Source organism: Bactrocera tryoni, chromosome 5, assembly GCF_016617805.1.
Source record: "Bactrocera tryoni isolate S06 chromosome 5, CSIRO_BtryS06_freeze2, whole genome shotgun sequence".
Lineage (NCBI taxonomy): Eukaryota > Metazoa > Arthropoda > Insecta > Diptera > Tephritidae > Bactrocera > Bactrocera tryoni.
Window position 1 is genome coordinate 18921434 of NC_052503.1, and position 17723 is coordinate 18939156.

The 17723-nt window shown below is 36.1% G+C and overlaps 2 protein-coding genes across 4 annotated transcripts in view; one reads left to right on the top strand and one right to left on the bottom strand.

The window, feature by feature from the left end:
- LOC120778948 (HIV Tat-specific factor 1) overlaps positions 1 to 17538 on the bottom strand; it is a 37105-nt gene extending 19567 nt beyond the window's left edge. The window contains exons 1-2 of one of the 2 annotated variants that reach the window (XM_040111011.1): positions 17453 to 17538; positions 3792 to 3841 (exon numbers count right to left, since the gene is read on the bottom strand). The gene's annotated coding sequence lies outside the window, so the exon portion shown is untranslated. Of the gene's footprint in view, positions 1 to 3791; positions 3842 to 4141; positions 4243 to 17452 lie in introns of those variants that run through there. The other variant, XM_040111012.1, reaches the window with a different exon arrangement.
- On the top strand, positions 4950 to 17455 carry LOC120778945 (X-linked retinitis pigmentosa GTPase regulator). 2 transcript variants are annotated; one of them, XM_040111006.1, is made up of 6 exons: positions 4950 to 5769; positions 13091 to 13303; positions 13370 to 13585; positions 14028 to 15455; positions 15921 to 17168; positions 17238 to 17455. In XM_040111006.1, the coding sequence occupies exons 1-6, from the start codon at positions 5631 to 5633 to the stop codon at positions 17333 to 17335; spliced, it is 3342 nt and encodes a 1113-aa protein (XP_039966940.1). In that variant the 5' UTR covers positions 4950 to 5630; the 3' UTR covers positions 17336 to 17455. The 2 variants fall into 2 exon arrangements, with proteins under 2 accessions (XP_039966940.1, XP_039966941.1); XM_040111007.1 differs by having other exon boundaries at positions 15921 to 17172; positions 17238 to 17322.
- Positions 17539 to 17723: the final 185 nt, after the last annotated feature.

Consider the following 17723-nt stretch of genomic DNA (forward strand, 5'->3'; position numbering starts at 1 on the left):
TCCGACGAATTTTTTCGAAGTTATAGACTACATGTAAAGTGCTTTCAAAACTTTAAACTCGTTTTTCTCGAAACGGTGTGTTCAAAGTCGAAGAGCAAGATTTCTCAGAAACGGCTGAACCGATCGGTCTGAAATTTTTACACAAGCTTCTTAACTATATTTTTTAGTAAATTATAGAAAGATTTTCCCATCCGATGAAAATTTCTTATTTTTATAAACAAGTAAAAACCCGAATTTTGGTCGAAAATCGAACCCTTTGCTTTGAGTAGCCGCCATTTTGTCAAAAAATTTTTTTTTTGCTAATTCCTTCGATCAGTCATCAATTATTTATTATATTAATGAAATTTATTTGGTTTTTGCATTTTAGATGATCCAGTCCAGAGATATCGTGCTCACCGCAAGAGGCCTTTTTTTTGCGGACCTCTGCAAAATTGGCAATATCGACGTTCCCGATAATTATTTTTGGCAATAAAAAATATGTGAATATAGTTTAAGGTTGTCATAATTTATGTACCTGCCAAGTTTCAAATCAATAAACCAAATAGTTTGCTTAGAAAAAATTCTTGGAAAATGCCTTTTTTTCGACCTCCTAACTGTATATAACCCCTTAAAACTAGTATAGGAAAATGGGCTTCTGTAATATGAGTCGGAATTTACGACTCAAGTGCGGTATGGTAGTTTCTAAGACAATGGAGGAAGTCATGAAACTATTGGGGGGAAAGTTACATGCCTGGTGAACAATTTCCTACATGAAACTTTGAACAACGACTTTTCCAGAGCAATTTTTGGGTATTTTTTCATTACATACAACTTAGCCATTTAAATTTTTTCAAAAGAACCCGTAATTCTACGTTAATCGAGATAAACCCTTAAAAATTCAACCACGCCTGTGTATATAAAGGGTAAATTCATGAAAATTCAACTTTTTGGAGTATGTTAAGAAATTTGGCTTCATTAAGTAGCCAAAAGTTCAAATTTTTAGCTTCAAATTTGTTATAACATAAAATATACAGTAGTGGTCATATAAATGTTACCATAATGTAAGTTGTAGAATAAAAATAAGTAAAAAAATCTTAACATATGTATATATAGTAAATTTCAAAGGAAACTCTCCATTAGCCATCTTTAAGGAATATTTTGTAATATTTAGTATAGAAAATCTGTAATCCAAAATGAGTCTAAGGGCAACACGGCGTATGAGTAACATACATACTGGTATGTATTTTCGTTTCAAAAAATTCATTATGTTAAAGAAACAAATCATTGATTTAATTGTATATGTTATAAGACAAACTTAGAGAGTTCGTAAATAATTATTGGTCAGAAAAGAGCATTAAACTTCGAGAATAATCACCAATTTCTATAGGCAATTATGAACGCTGTTTTAGAATCGGTGAAATTTTATTCACGGATAATACGTCTGGACCAATCGACTTGACCGTTTAGATATATTTATCAGGTAAGGAAATTTTTGATAAAAATTTCGATTTAAAGCCACTCTGAAATGCATATTTTTTCACAAAAAAATACTTTTTTAGGAAGCCCGGTTTTGTCAAAAATCGAAAATTACTAGTCCTAGTCCTTCGCTCATTATCTGATTTCTTCTATTATAATCTATTTTTTTTTTATTTTTGAATTTAAGATAGTTTTAAGCGGTAAACTCTACTTCACTGCCACACCTTTTTTTCGGAGGTACTCTTAGATAAAGTCCACTGGATCAAAGTAATCCAAAATTTTTCAAATTTAATTACAGATTATTAAAATATATCAAAGTCTACATTTTGATACTCTTGGAACATGTTGCTGCAACCTAACGGTTGTAAGTATCGCTTAAAACTAGTCTAGAAAAATGTGGAGTTATATGTTAGATATGTATATAAATTATCAGGATGACGAGAAAAGTTTAAATCCGAGTGACTGAATGTCCGTCCGTTAGAAGCTGTAACTTGAATAAAAATTGAGATATCTTGCAAAAAAAATTACAACAAGTTAGGAGGACCACTGCCACGCTCACCAAATACCATTAACCGAAAACTGCCATAACTAAAACGTAAACTAAGATATAAAACATTAATTTCGTGGGCAAAAAATTTTGAAAAAGTGGGGATGGCCCCGTCCTTTAATAAGTTTAACGTACATTTCTCTTAAACCATTTAAGATACAACAACCAAATTCGCCTAGCGGAAATATTATACCGGCAGTGTTAAAATAGATGAAATCGAATGGTAACCCTGCTTAATCCCCATATAACGGTACCATTGAAAACTACTAACTACGCGGGAAATCAATAACTAAATATGCCAGAGACACAAAATTTTACCCTCGATATGGTATGTTTGGGCTTTAATGGAGCGAGGGTCAAAATTGGACGATGGGCGTGGCACCGCTTTTACTTTACTTTTAGGTAAAAACACATACATGCATATCTCGAGACCCGCCCGACCAAATTCGGTATATGACATTTTACTGACATTCCTATGTTACTGTATGAAAATGGACGAAATCGGACTACAGTCACGCCTACTTTCCATATAAGCCAATTTTTAAATCCATCCGATTCTTTCATTTCGAGCGTACAAATCAAGAAGCAATTAATACAACGAAGAAAACTTAGCACGAATAATTTCTTCATATGGTCAAAAATTGTCCAAGAACAACAAAAGCTATTCAACCCCCTATGTACCGAATATTTAGACCTCAGTACCTATAGTTGACTTTTCACCGAAAAGTCAGGAAAACTATAAGATATATAATTGAAATTCAGTGGAAATGCTATCCTGATAGTAGTATGTTTGTGTGCTACAAATGGTTTGAATCGGCTCAATACTTCCCTGAGTCCCCATATACATAATATAGAGATTTTCGAACTTCCAGCTGACTTTATACCGCATATGTCGGCCAATATGTGAGTTATCTTAATAAAATGGAGAGTGTGTGTTTTTCTTATAACGGTGCATATTTGTGCTTAGAATGAATAAAACTAGCCTCAGACACCATATAACTAACATTATGTAACTGAAGGTACTTTCCTGGCTTTAAGTTTTGCAAGTTGCAAGAGTATGAAATGTTCGGTTATACCCGAACTTAGCTCTTCCTTACTTGTTTCATTTATTTTTGAAATGAAATACGCCTTCAAAACAAAAAAAAATCAGAAAAAACGTGTTTTTCACACTTTCAAGTGGAAGACCCTTCAGACGAAGACCATAAAAACTATGTACATATATGGTTAGAAAATTAAGAGTACTTTTCTGCTTTCTATTCGACACTGTAATATTTCAGAATAAATTGTTATTGTAACCTCAAAACTGAACTCCAAAACAATATGTATATATGTACATACATACATATATTCGAACTAACTAAAAATTGGGCAAAATAGTGATGACCAGCATGAAATCCGATGACGCATACATGCATATGTACATACCTACATATGTACGTATGCATACATATATATGTATCAATATATTAGCCATATTTACTGTCGTTATTATTACACTCAGTGGAGTACGTAATTAACAACAACAAACTAAATAATCATTACAAGTTTAGTGAGTCGCACGAGTACAAAGATACTGTTATTAATTGAAGCCAATAAACTTTTACCGACTAAGAGAATACAATACTACATATAGAAAGTAGTTCTAGTAGTACATATGTACATACATATAGAAATCAAAATATATTGTAAGCATGTATGCATGTGCTTAATATATACATATACATATATACATATGTGCATATGTATGAGTGTAGTCAAAAATTGAGCCACAACAAAGCAATTATCTTACCCCGAAATCTTTTGCATGAACGTCTGTGCGCCGTAAAAAGGAAAGTGCAGCTGAAAGAGAGGAAAAAAAAGTGATGAATGGAAATACCAAATACGTATTAACGGTATTTATGTATGTTAATAAAATGTATTTGTAGCATAAATATACAAATTAAAGGCAAACACAACGAATATATGTAAATGTATGCATATTGCACACACAGACACAATAAAAATTAAATTTATTTACATTGACAAACATACACACACATACAAGTGTACATGTGCAGGCATGTGTGTAGAAAATTTTATATATGTATAAGTGTTTAGCGTAGTTGTTTGTATGTATATGTAAATCAGAAATCACTTTACACGGAACGGATGACAATTTCACTGAAACAAGCACGAAAAAGTAAGCCGAAGTACAAGACGACCAACGTCCACGCTTCGCAATAATGACAGACAGCCGCGTTCACAACGTCCACTTAACTACTGACGTTTGGCGCTTGGAGAAAGAAACCGACACCGCACAGCTGTTCGTGCGGTTTGGGCGCCAAAGTGCGTGCCACGAAAATCGGGACATGCAAAGTAGACAAAACAATGAGCTAAAATGTACAAGCATACACACATAAATGCATACATATGTATATAGCATATATTGTAGTATATAGTATATAATCAAGTACAAGTTACAGTTATTTTCAACTGTTAAACGACCAATACTACCGAAACGTGAATGAATGTCCCAATTCTGAAGAAATTTACAAAGCAAAGCGCGGTACACACATACAGACATGACGACAATTATATGTATGCAGAAACATAACTACACAATTACATAAACATACACACACATACTCATATATTTACAATAGACACTCACATACATACATATATACACATACACTTACATATTTACACATATCAATCCATATATCTTTATAAACAACTCCTTGGCCCCTTGGCAGTACTAGTGCTACGAAACACACATACAACGCACACATACACACATATGCATGCACGTCATTTGTGTATTGAAAAACAACAGTTAAATGACTGTAAGGTACACCAATCAAGCGCCTGCCAGCGCCAACAGAAGCAACAGCGAAAGCGTCGTGGTCGCCTAAGCGGCTGTCCTGCGGCCACTTTGGTGGACGATTACTTGAAAAAGGACTGCATGTCCAGTCTAGTAGCAACCGTCCGGCTGACCACAGCACAACAAGCTCCGCAGATATTAACGAGCCGGCAGCGTGCCGCCGGTAACTGCGCGTCGCGCACGCAAACACAAAGCCAACGCCGTCCAATAGGAAAGTGGAGGAAAATAACGGCACTAGTTACACAAAAAAAAAATAGAAATTACAAAAAAAAAAACTATAGCACTAACGGTAAAAAGTGGAAATACCGAAAGTGGCGGTGTAACAGGCGTGCAGCGCTGCCATTATATGCACTTACAAAGCAGAGGCATGCTCATACGCCTATATGTATGCTAAATTATAATTTTTTAACGCGTCGTGCTATTTGCCCGGTTAACGGTTTTTGTAGTACAGTGCATAGGCAAACGCCAGCGGTAAAACAAAAATCGATGCGTTGCGACGCCGCGTTTATTAGTGACATTTTCGCCCGTGTTTACTGTTGCTTTTGAACGTATGTATGTATGTGTATATAATTTCCGTCGCCGATTTATGACCGGAAAGCGCAGTGACAAAAGCAGTGCATGAAAATAACTGTAAAAAAATGTCGCTAAAGCAAATAAGCGCAGAAGTTGCTTAAAATAAATAATATTGTTCGATATTATTGCACTATTTATTAACTGGAAGTGAGTTTTGCAATAAAAAAAATATAAAAAAATTTAAATTCGAAAATGGATATACCGAACACTGGTGCCATTTTTACGCTCGGCAAATCGTATTTGGCGGAGAACACGCAGAGCTACTTCTACATCAAAAACGATCCGGTGAAACGGCTTATATCGGGACCGCATCAAAGTGCGGTCATTTGTGGTAATTTGGAAAATATTTTCGAAAAAAAACCCAAGGCACTTATAAATACGAGGAGGGTGCGATAAGGACACAGTCTATAGAATAAAAAGATAAAACAAAGTCCTTCATAAATAAAAAAAAGTTTTCCATACAAGAACTAAATTAGTCAATTTGTATAACAGCAATATAGTATAGTGGTCCGATCTGAACAATTCTTTCGGAGATTGTATCATTGCCTTAGACAATAACTATTGTCAAATTTCGTGAAGATACCTCGTCAAATGAAATAGTTTTCCGCACAAGAACTCGATTTTGATGAGTCCATTTGTATGACAGCTACATACATATATGCTATAGTGATCCAATCTAAAACATTTCTCTGGAAATTGTATCATTGTCTTAGAAAATAACTTTTGCCAAATTTCGTGATGATATCTCCTCAAATAAAAAAGTGTTCTATACAAGAACTCGATTTCGACCGCTCAGTTTGTATGGCAGCTACACGCTATAGTGGTCCGATGTCGACAGTTCCCACAAATTAGCAACTTCTTGGGCAGAAAAGGATGTGTGTGAGATCTCAAATCGATATCTCAAAAACTTAAGGGCTAGTTCGCGTCTATACAGACGAAAATGGCTAAATCGAGGGAAACATTACTACAATATTTAGAGGAATGCTGCCGTTTGGACAGTCCTTTGCAGTAAACAAATCCGGGTCCGTTTCGGTTACGTCGACCCGACGGTCGCGGGAACGGTTTATAGGGCCTTAGACATTCCCTTTTGGGCGTTACAAACTTTCTGCCGAAATTAATGTATCCTGTTCATGGTACGACGACAAAAATGTATGCGATGTATTTATAAATGATGTTCTGAAAATATGCAGGACTGCGATAACATCCTTATTCGACTCAAAACTCTGCCCGGCGTGTAACTTTGTTAAGTTTGAAAGCAAAACAAGGTCGCATTTTTGCAAGCAGCCCAATAATTCGAAACAGCAGAGCCCTTTGACCACTTCGGCTTTCTCCAGTTAGTCTATTAAATCACACCTTGTCCCAGAAAACGTTGGCTGCCACCTTTCCGGCATATAAGACAGTCTTCGTCTTACCATTAGAAGATGTCGAAGACAACTTATATAATACTTATCATCCTATCGGGGATTAGGTACAAGATACAACAACAACAACAGTGTACGTCTTCTTTGTAGCAGGTTTGCTGCATAAAATCCACAGTTTGAACTGTCTCTCGATCTCTGGTTTCTACTAATGAACCCGTGTTTAGATTGCGGTTTGCCTGAAATTCTTGCAGGACCCATCTTCGAGTACAAAATAGCACCATTTTTTGGAGATACTGACGCCATTAGACGATGGGACCAAGTACTTATCAAACCGGCGCTATGTAAATATATACATATGTACCTATGTATGTAATATTTATGTATATATAATGCATGTGTTTAAGTGCAGATATAAATAATAGATTCCGTTCGATGGCACGCAAAACAAATGTTTAGCTCTGTTGGTCACTTAATATTTGACAATAACATTTGAAGGCACGAAGTCGGTGGCAAGTGGCATTTGATTTCCAATTGGATAAGGAAGCAACAGAAAAAGATCAACAAATTGCGTGTTGCGAACAAGCGGCCATTGTAATGATTAAATACTCACTTACACATAAATCTAACCAATACAACTGAATTCAATTATTAATAATATGAGGGGTTTTTCACATAACCTAAATATGTCACAACTATTTATCTCTCCGTGACAGATATATTTATAGGAAAAATTTTCTCCAATTGCTGGTGCCGCTCCGTAGCCAATTTTACACCACTGAATATATTCGTGACATTAAAAATTGTTACAGCTCTTGCTGTAGCGACAGAAAGCACTCACCAAATAATTCGGAAAAGGGGGGTCTGTCGATTTGACAGCCCTTCTCCGAACAGATATGTACTTGTAAATGCGGCTTCGTTTCTGTTACATAGACCTGACTACATGGAAAGAAAATCTTAAAAGTTTTGCGAATCCCTCAGCGTAGAAATGTCAAACAATGAGTATTCCTTTAAGGAAAAAGAAGTTTTTCTCAGCTACTTTGGCAAGCAACTCTTTTGAGACCACAAATTAAATTGTTTCTGTTAAAAATTACTCTATTTTAGTGGGACTCTGTCCACGAGGCATTTCATTTTCAAAACATCAGCCAATATGTAATGAATCGGTCAATAAGGATATTAAGAACATCTGACTAATTCTAATACATCGATTTTTGAATAGAAAATTCTTCTATTTTTTAACTTTTAGTAACAGCGATGTATGGATGAGGTGTTAGAAGCATGTTCTCAACGATCATGTGCACGACCTTACTGACTGTTTATGCCTTTCAAATACTTACTTCTATGCTGAACAAAGTGATTAAGCTCTACAAAACATTTTTGTACACTTCTTTCTAACTATTCCACTGCAGTCCAGTTATATGACAAATAGTCCAGCAAGCGGCTTTTATATAAGTATACCTTGAACGGGATCATTAAGTTTATCATGAACACCTAAAAGATAAAATGTACATATACATAAATGACCAGCATGAGGAGCTGAGTCGATTTAGTCAATAGTTCCTTGTTTTTGAAATATCGATCTGAAATATCGATTTGCAAAAGTCTCTTTCTCCCCAGGAAGCGGCTCACTTGTCGAAATCGCCAATAACATACAAGCTGAGCGATCAAAATCAAATCCTTGTATGGAAAACTTTTTTATTTGACAAAATATCTTCACGAAATTTCGCACAGATTACACAGGTCCAAAAAAAACAAATCTTTGAGGGTTCCTTTCACCAAACCTGGTGTAATATATGTATGTTTTTGGACTCGTTAAGCTCGAATCCGAAGTCTGTTTTGCCTCAATACGCCATGATTTTTTTCTAACCTCGAAAAACTGGTGGATTTTCAGTGGCAAACTCAACTTTTTAAAGTATTGGCGAATTTGCTTGAAACTCGTTACTACTATTCCAAACTAGCCGACGAACAATTAAAAATTAATCGGATTCGCTTGTTACTCGGAAGTTTTCGAGAACGCTACTTACGAATTGGATATCAGAATGTCAGAATTAATGTCCAATATATGGTACCTACATTCAGCCATACCCAGGAACAACGACAAGTCAATAATTAAATTTCGTTCAGCACTGTGTTATTTGGTGGCGAGAATTTGTTTTATCGTGCTATACCTTCCACTAGACCTCATATACTGAACCAATAAACTCCTATCCTATCCTTGATTTTATGTCTTATATAGCGATATGTATGAGAGATAATACTACGAGCAAAAAATAATAAGACTTTGTTCATAATTTTAAAATTCTTAATTTATTTTTCAAAATCAATGTCGTCATCCTCAATACTAAATATGCCAACGTTTCCGATCCTCGAATTAGCTGTTAAAGTCAATTTCCAGAATAGCCTTCTATGTGCGTAGCGATTCACGTTTAATGTCTTTAATTGACTCAAAACGGTTTTCCCCGGAACGAGTTTGAGTTTGAGTTTGCTTAATAGCCAAAAGTCACACGGAGCTAAATCAGGCGAAAAAATTGGTTGCGGCACGATATTGGTTGAAAATTTGGCGAAAAATGCACAAAAAATCAATGCAGTATACGACAAAACCAGGAGTGGTCGGCCTCTTTTTACGAAGAGCTTCGCGCAAACGATGCATACCACTCAAATAGTTTTCCTTGACAGTTTGGCCGGCTCGTAAGGAATTCGGAGTGCACCACACCTCGATAATCGAAGAGAACTGTGAACATAACCTTGATTTTTTACCTGCTTTGACGTGGTATTTTCGGCTTCGGCTCACTTTGCCAGAATATTCAGCCGACTGATCGTCTATTATCGGGTCGTAAACATAGATCCAAGACTCATGGCCAGTAATAATACATTTCATGACATCTTGGTGGTCGGAAAGCATTGTTTCACAGACGTTAACGCTGTTTTTCGAAAATATTTAGTGATTTTGGAATCAATCGTCCTTCACTTTTCTTAGGCGCAAATAATCTTTTAAAATGTTTTTTACTAATTCTTCCGATATTCCAGGATGTCAGTAAGATTTCTGATTTTTAATCGTCGATTCTCAAGCAACATTTTCTTTATTTTATTGACGTGTTGATCTTCAATTGATATTGATATTGGCCGTTGGTCTACGTCAACGCATTCTCGACCCTGTTTGAATAATTTGTACCGATCAAAAACACTTGCTCGTGACAAAAAATTATCACCAAAGGTCTTTTCGAACATTCTGAAAGTTTTAGCAGCAGAAATTTGATTCCGCACACAAAATTTAATGGAACTCCTTTGTTGAATAATTTCACCCATCGCAAAAATCGCCGAATGCACTTTATGTGCTTCAGAAAGACAAGCGTTTACAAAACAATAATGATTATTTTTAAGTGACATTTAGCACAGATTTCACAGACAGTAATACCAATATAGAAAAAAGATATTTCGAAGAACGGATTTTCGTGGAAAATTTAAATTAAAATGTCTTACTATTTTTTGCCCACAGTAGTAAATCAGTGAAATTTAGTGAGAAGGTTTTTCCTACATTTTGGTCAACTTTATACTACGCTTTGTGAAAGATATAATACATATGTTAAACGTTGTAAAGATATTTATAACATTTACAATACAGTTTTATAGGCAACTGGAAATATTACAGACGCATTTTATCTTACGAAATTTTGAGACATTATAATGTTTGATCCTCACCGAACTAATTAACTTCCTAAAATTTTTGTATTTCTCTTTTGTATTATTCTTTATTTCAATTTAACATTTGCTGAAGTCAGTCTAACTTTTAGTATTGTTAGCGGAGAAATTAGGCAATTGACAAACAGTTCAAGTGTTTAAGCGTAAGTTTAATGTGCCCGGGCAGACTTGAACGGAAAACGAAAGTAAAAGTAAATAGTTAAGTAATTTCTTAAATTGCATTTGACATGCAATTTACTTGTCAACATAGCCCCAGAATTTCTTGCTGGTTAAAATAGGAAACGAAAGTAGCACAACTTTAAGAATTAGTACAAAGATTTCGTGGCAAGGAATTTCGGGGCATGAATTTCGGTAAGACTTCAGTAAGTGTCGGTGATGTGTTGTGCTGTGTAATTATTGTTGAATATGTAAAGTAATGTGTAAAATAGATTTAAAATTAATAAAATTAAAAATTAGATGTCTTAAGCAGCTGACAAAATAAGGGTAAAGAAGCGAAGCGCGCCTAGAGAACACATTTAGATTATAGTACTATATTTTATATTTCATAAATCTCATATTATTAAATTACACAACTAAATATACCTCAAATTAGTAAATAATGAACAACTTGACTGATAACCAAAGTCGTGACAACTGATATACTACTCAATACGAAAAATCACTCATACGCACTGGCGTCACTTCAGTTAGGTGCTTAAGTAAATATGAAAGGGCGTACATATGCATATGCCTGGCTAAAAATAAAGTTTTTAATGTGAAAGTAACTACATTTTACTTATTTTTTTGTTGTTATAATTAAGTGTATTCACTTTACCTTGATTAATGCGTTCATTTCATTTCACCCTAAATGTAGGCAATGTTTTTTTATGGTGCGTCACAAACAAACACACTGAAATATGAGACGAAAGTTTTAAGTATTCAATTCTAATTATATTTCTGAGTGCTTTGAAGGCGTGAAAAACATTCGTTTGCCCAGGGTCTGTGTTGAGTTAGAATTGAAATCTATAATAAAAGCCTATCGATTCCAAGTTTGGTTTGCTCGGAATCGTTTTTGGCTCTGTTATGTATTTATTTATGTGAGAGTTCGAATTGTCATTGGTAAAGGATGATTCTTCTCTTTTTGATTACAGTCGCGAAATACGTTCGATTAATGTTTGGCAAGAAAAGAAAATCAAATTATTGATTATTGGCCGATTTACAACCAATTTATATCTTCCATATAATTTAAGTAATTTAATTTTAGCGCAATTTTAAAGCGAAATCTCAAAAACTGAGGGACTAGATCGCGTATATACAGACAGTCAGACAGACATGGCTTAACCAACTCAGCTTGAAAGCCTACAAAATACAACTTGTACAAGAACTGAAACCGCTCGACCTTACCAAGCGTCATCGCTTCGCTACATGGGCTCTTAAAAAGTTCCTAGAAGATCCGACGTTTTCGAACCCAGTTTTGTTCAGCGATGAGGCCCATTTTTGGTTCAATGGGTTTGTAAACAAGCAAAATTGCCGCATTCAGGACGAAGAGCAATCTGAAGAGATTCAAAAGCTGCCATTTTATCCAGAAAAAACAACGGTTAGGAATATTTTGTGGGCTGGTAGATTCATCGGTCTATATTTCTTCAAAAATGATGCCGGTGAGAACGTAAATGTCAATGGCGATCGTTATCGCGCCATGATAACCGACTATATACCTGATATTGAAGCTCGTGATCTCTGCGTCAATCAATGAATTTATTGAGAGAACACTTCAGTGAGCAGATAATTTCACGTTTTGGGTCGGTCGATTGGCCACCGAGATTGTGCGATATTACACCGTTAGACTTCTTTCTATGTAAAGTATAAAGTCTATTCGGACAATACCGCTTCGATTCAGGCCTTGGAGCAAAAAATCACGCGTGTCATTCGCCAGTTACCAGTCGAAATGCTCGAACAAGTCATCGAAAATCGGACTCAACGGATAGACCACTCTAGACGTAGCCGCTGCCAACATTTGAAAGAGATAATCTTCAAAAAATAAATGCCAAAAATTGTTATTTCGAAGATTAATAAACATTCCCCATTAAATTTGCAGTTTTTTTTCCTTAAAAACGTAGGGAACCTTGAAATGCATCACACTTTACAACCGATCACTAGGTGTACAAAACTAATATACTCTGTAGCAACATTTTACAAGATTACATAGGGTCAACAGACAATCAAAATATTCTACAAAAATATTTACAAAATTTAATTTTCTGCTTTTCTCGAAAAAAGACGAAAAATCAATTTTTGTTATATGAAAACCAAGCGAAAAACCTCCTCCACCGCCTTGCTCTGTAAGATTTTAGACGACAAGTTGGTTAAAGAAATCGCATAACGGCACTCTACTTGGTATTAATTGCTAATGACAAAAACTTGTAAGCTTCACAACAACACAAAGCAGACAAAGCACTCGAAAACGTCGACACCCTATACCAACACATTAAACAATATCCGCTCATATATGCTAGATATAATTATATATTGAAAACACAGAGACACACAAACAACCCAACACTTTCGAGTGCACTGAAAAAAGTTCTCGACTAATGCAATTAATGTCTCACATTACAGAAAGTGGACGATTATTTGTTTGGGGTGAAAATCACTACGGTCAACTGGGTATTGGCAGTCCGTCCAACCAAAATGGCAACAATAATAAAAACCACAATAGCACTAGTCATGGCGATATTATTACGAAGCCAACATGCGTGAAATCGTTGAAAACGCTGGGTTTGAAAATAGCCGACGTCGCTTTCGGCAACGATTGGTCCATAATACTCACACGTAAGTGTCACATTACTACTACACATGCATTTAAGCAGCTAACTGACGCTATTTATTAACCGTTAGATTCAAATGAACTGTTCTACACGGGTCGCAACATCTTTCCAAGCGAATCGAATGTGGCGCGCAATTTCAGTGTGGCCACCGTGGCGGATGAGCAATGTCAAATTATACGCAAGCCATTTCGAATTGAAGACCTGGACGAGTGTCTGTCGAAGAATGAGGATGCTGAGTGTTACACGCATGTCTTAGCGGGCGATGAGCACTTTGTGCTGATGACCAGTGAGTAGTTTATTGAAGAAAGTAATAATTTTTGCTAATTTAAGATTTTTTTACTTTAAAACAATTTTTTTTTTATTTAAACAATTTGTTTTATTTTTTCTTTTAATTTAAAAATTTAAAATTTTTTATTTAAAAAAATTTGTTTTATTAAATTTTTTTTTTATTAAATTTATTAAAAAAACTTTTTTATTTTTTTATTTAAAAATTAAAATTTTTATTTATTTAAAAATTCTAATTTTTATTTTATTTAAAAATTTTATTAAAAACTATATTTTTTTTAAATTTAAAAACTTTTAAATTTTTATGTTTTTAAATTTTAAATTATAATTTTTTTTAATTTCAAAATATTTAAAATTTTCTTAACAAAATGCGTTTTTAATTTTGTCGCCATTTTTACCTTCCCTTTTGAAAGATTTAACAATTTATATCAATTTTACCACAGGTTTTGGTCGCCTTATTGGCTGGGGTTCGAACCAAAATTACCAGCTTGGAATGCCCGCCGGCCACACAGTGCAGAAACCGCATGAAATAAATCTCGGCGCGGCGGTGCAGCAATTTGTTTGTGGACCCGAGTCGACGCTGGTGCTCACCACCACGGGCAAGCTGTATTTTACCGGCCATCTCAATGACTTTGTATTCTCACAATTTACCGAGCTACAACAGAATCTTGGACCAACGGAGCAAATTATATTCATGCACATTTCGAAAACGAATGACATATTTATAGTGACCAATGCCGGCAGCATTTATCGCAGTATCGAGTCGGTGCGTACGAAAAGTCTAATATTTCAGCGATTCTACGACTATGATAGCGAAGAAAACGGACCGATTTGGAAACTGCTGAAGGGCTTTTCCTTCTATGCCGTGCTCACGAAAGCGAATAAGTTTTACACAACATTCTCGGAGAGCGGTCATCATTTGAAGACGTTTCGTGAGATTTCGAAATTCAAAAATTTACGTCTACTAGACGTGGCAGTGGGTAATAAACATATATTGGTGCATGGCATACCGCGTTCATCAACGGTCTCAACAAGCGTGGGCGGCAGCATTGAACCACATCGTTTTGCGAGCCGAACCTTCGTAATGCCGCCGACTTTGGTGAATGGTACCGGTGCTAAAAGCTGGAGTCGGGTGAACAGTGCAACAAAAGCTGAGAGTAAAGATGGTGGCAAGGTTGAGGCAGAGGACAAAAAATTGGAGGATGCGAATAGCAATGTGATGGCAAATGGCGCAAATAATGAACCGACTGAAGTGGCAGAGAAAAATACAGAAATCAAAACAGTTGCTGACCAACATAATGGAAATGTAAATGAAACGAAGGCAGAAGTCACTAGGTCTACAAGCGCTACGAGTACAACAAAAACAGATGAGCAAAAGACACAAGAAAAAGAACCTGAAAACGTCGAGAAAAATATAGAGGCGAATGGCGTTGCGGAAAATAATGGCAACGTTACAAAACAAACTGAAACTAACGGTAATCTGGAGATGAGCGATAATGAGCCTGTTAAGGAAGCCAAACTTGTAATGGCTGCCACAGCTGCTTTGGTGCACAATGAAGCAAAATCACCGACGAACTCGATCAAATCTATTAGATCTATAAAATCAGCACATTCCGTTAAATTTTCGCCAACAGCGCTAAGCAAAAAGGCTTCGCCGGCAACCGATAAATTGCTACGACCACACACGCCTTACCCGGACAGCAGCACAACTGGGAGTACACCGACAACCATCAAGAAGACAACGCCGTTGCGAAATTTCTCTTATGAAGCGGCAATGGATCATGACCACATTGATAGCACATCGCCTGTGCTGATGGATAGCTTGGAAAATATATCCGAAAGTACAGAAGGCGAAAGGGAGCATAAAAACGGTAGGTTTCTCACATTAAAATTGAAGTAATTTTAGTTAAAAACCAAAAAAGTAACGTTAACTTCAGCTAGACCGAAGATATATGCAATACTTTACACCTAAATAAAGTGTTTCCATAGTAGAATTTGATTTTGTTCAACCAGTTTGTATGACAGCTATATGATACAGTGGTCCGATCTGAATAATAAATTCACAGATTACACCGTTGCCTTGGGTAATAATCCAAGTCAAATTTTATGAACATATCTCGTCATATAATAAAGTTTCCCATACAAGCACTTGATTTTGGTGGTTCAATTTGTACGGCAGGTAGATGTTATAGTGGTCCGATATCGGCGATATCTCATAAATTTACGGACTAGTTCACGTCAATACAGACATACAGACAAACAGACGCTGACGACTAAAAAGCCTCAATACGATACGCTGATCAGTTATATACAGGCTAACTTTTCTGTTTTTTTAGCACTGGCCTCTTCAGCTGCACTGCCATTTGAGGAGGACGAGCAATTGACAGTGGAGATTAACACAACAACTGATCCGCTAAATAGTACTATTGTAGTAAATGAAATACGTTTTATAAACAATGGAGTGGATGTGACGGACAATGTGAAGGCGGCGTCGCTTGAACGAGAGGATACCGAGAGCACGCTCGACTCGTTAGAAGAGCAAGCGGAGGGCATAACAAGTAAATCTAATGAAACTCTGAATAATTTGAGTCAAGGTCATAACTCAGATATGGAAGAAGTGGGTGGTGGCGGAGAGGAAATTAAAAACACTATGCAAAAAATCGAAGACAATGCCAAGGAGGTGACACATAAAATAGGAACTAAAGTAGATGAAGCTGATACGGCAGTAAAAAATATAGTCGAATCAAAGTTAGAGAAGGTTAACGACGCAGCAAGTGAGATAAAAGATGACTTGGCGCAACAAGCAGCACAAATAGATGAAGACATCAAAACGACAAAAACCGAGCTGAAAACAAACGCGGAAAAGGTGGGTGAAACCATAACAGATAAAATGGAAAATGCCGCCAAAAAAGCCGCTACAGCAGCCACCGATGTGCGTGATACGGTAGAAACTGCAGCCAAACGTGCTGCGGCAGGTGCACGCGACGCGGTCGAAACGATGGGTGATAACGCTAAGCGTGTGGCAAATGACACCAAGACGACAGTCGAAAGTATAGGCAGCAGCGCTAAACGCGCAGCAACGGGTGCTAAAAACGCCGTTGGCAATGTATTTATCAAAATGTCAGACGGCACTAAGGATGCGGTTGACTCTGTGGCTGCAAAAATCGCAAGCGAGGTGTCTGGTGCTAAGGAAAATATTAACACAATGTTTCAAAGCAAGACACTTAAACCCACGCCTGTGGAGGAAGATGCAGTGTCATCAGCGTCAGAGGCTGCATCCAAAGGTGGACTAAAAACTAATACAACCACCAATGGTGAGGATGATGAACGCACAACAGCATCCGTAAATTCCACGCAAAACTCTACTGGTAATCCTTTTGAAAGCAATAATCCATTTGAGAATGATGAATTTGACGATGTGGTTGAACGTGGTAAGAAAGCAATGCAGGTCGAGATCAACACCGTGCATCGACAAGTGGCTGAAGAGATAAAGGATGCGGAGAAGGAAACAAGTAAAGTGCGCAAATTTTTCAGCGAAATGCGTGGTATATCTTGCCGCAATGAAAAATCAGTGGCAGTTGATGGTTAGTAAGTTAGCAACAATTATATGTAAGCGTAATGCTAATTCAAGCAACATTTTGCCGTCATTTCAGATGATCCGCCACGTTATTCAGTAGAAGATAAGTATCCTACACCAGCACATCGTGACCGGGAGCAAAATAACACATCAAAAGTATGCTCAATATTATAAATATTTTCGGCTAATCTTACACAGACTAAGATATGATTGCATTTCGAATTTGTTTACCTATAATAAAACAGTGACTTATAATACTTATATAGAACGTTTAAATATATGTAATTTTACCTATTTTGTGGTTTTATTTCACTGAATTACAAGTATTAGCTAAATCAACACAAATTGCATCAAACGTTCCTAACAAAATTTTTGCCAATCAGCTGTTGACTGAAAATATAATGAAGTTAGCCGTTATTGAAAAACGATAAGCAAATCCGGCAGACCAAAAGGTATATTGAAAAACATTTTTAAGACAATGAAAATTTTTAAAATGATATTCTACCCATTTTTATAAATTAATTAAAAATACCCAAAATATATAAAATCTACTACCGGTAAA

Bases quoted from the DNA above. Each gene is read 5' to 3' on its own strand.
- LOC120778945 (XM_040111006.1), top strand. From the start codon at position 5,631: ATGGATATACCGAACACTGGTGCCATTTTTACGCTCGGCAAATCGTAT. The intron at 13,586-14,027 runs GTGAGTAGTTTA...ATTTTACCACAG, and splicing joins GCACTTTGTGCTGATGACCA to GTTTTGGTCGCCTTATTGGC. The intron at 17,169-17,237 runs GTTAGTAAGTTA...CCGTCATTTCAG, and splicing joins AAAATCAGTGGCAGTTGATG to ATGATCCGCCACGTTATTCA.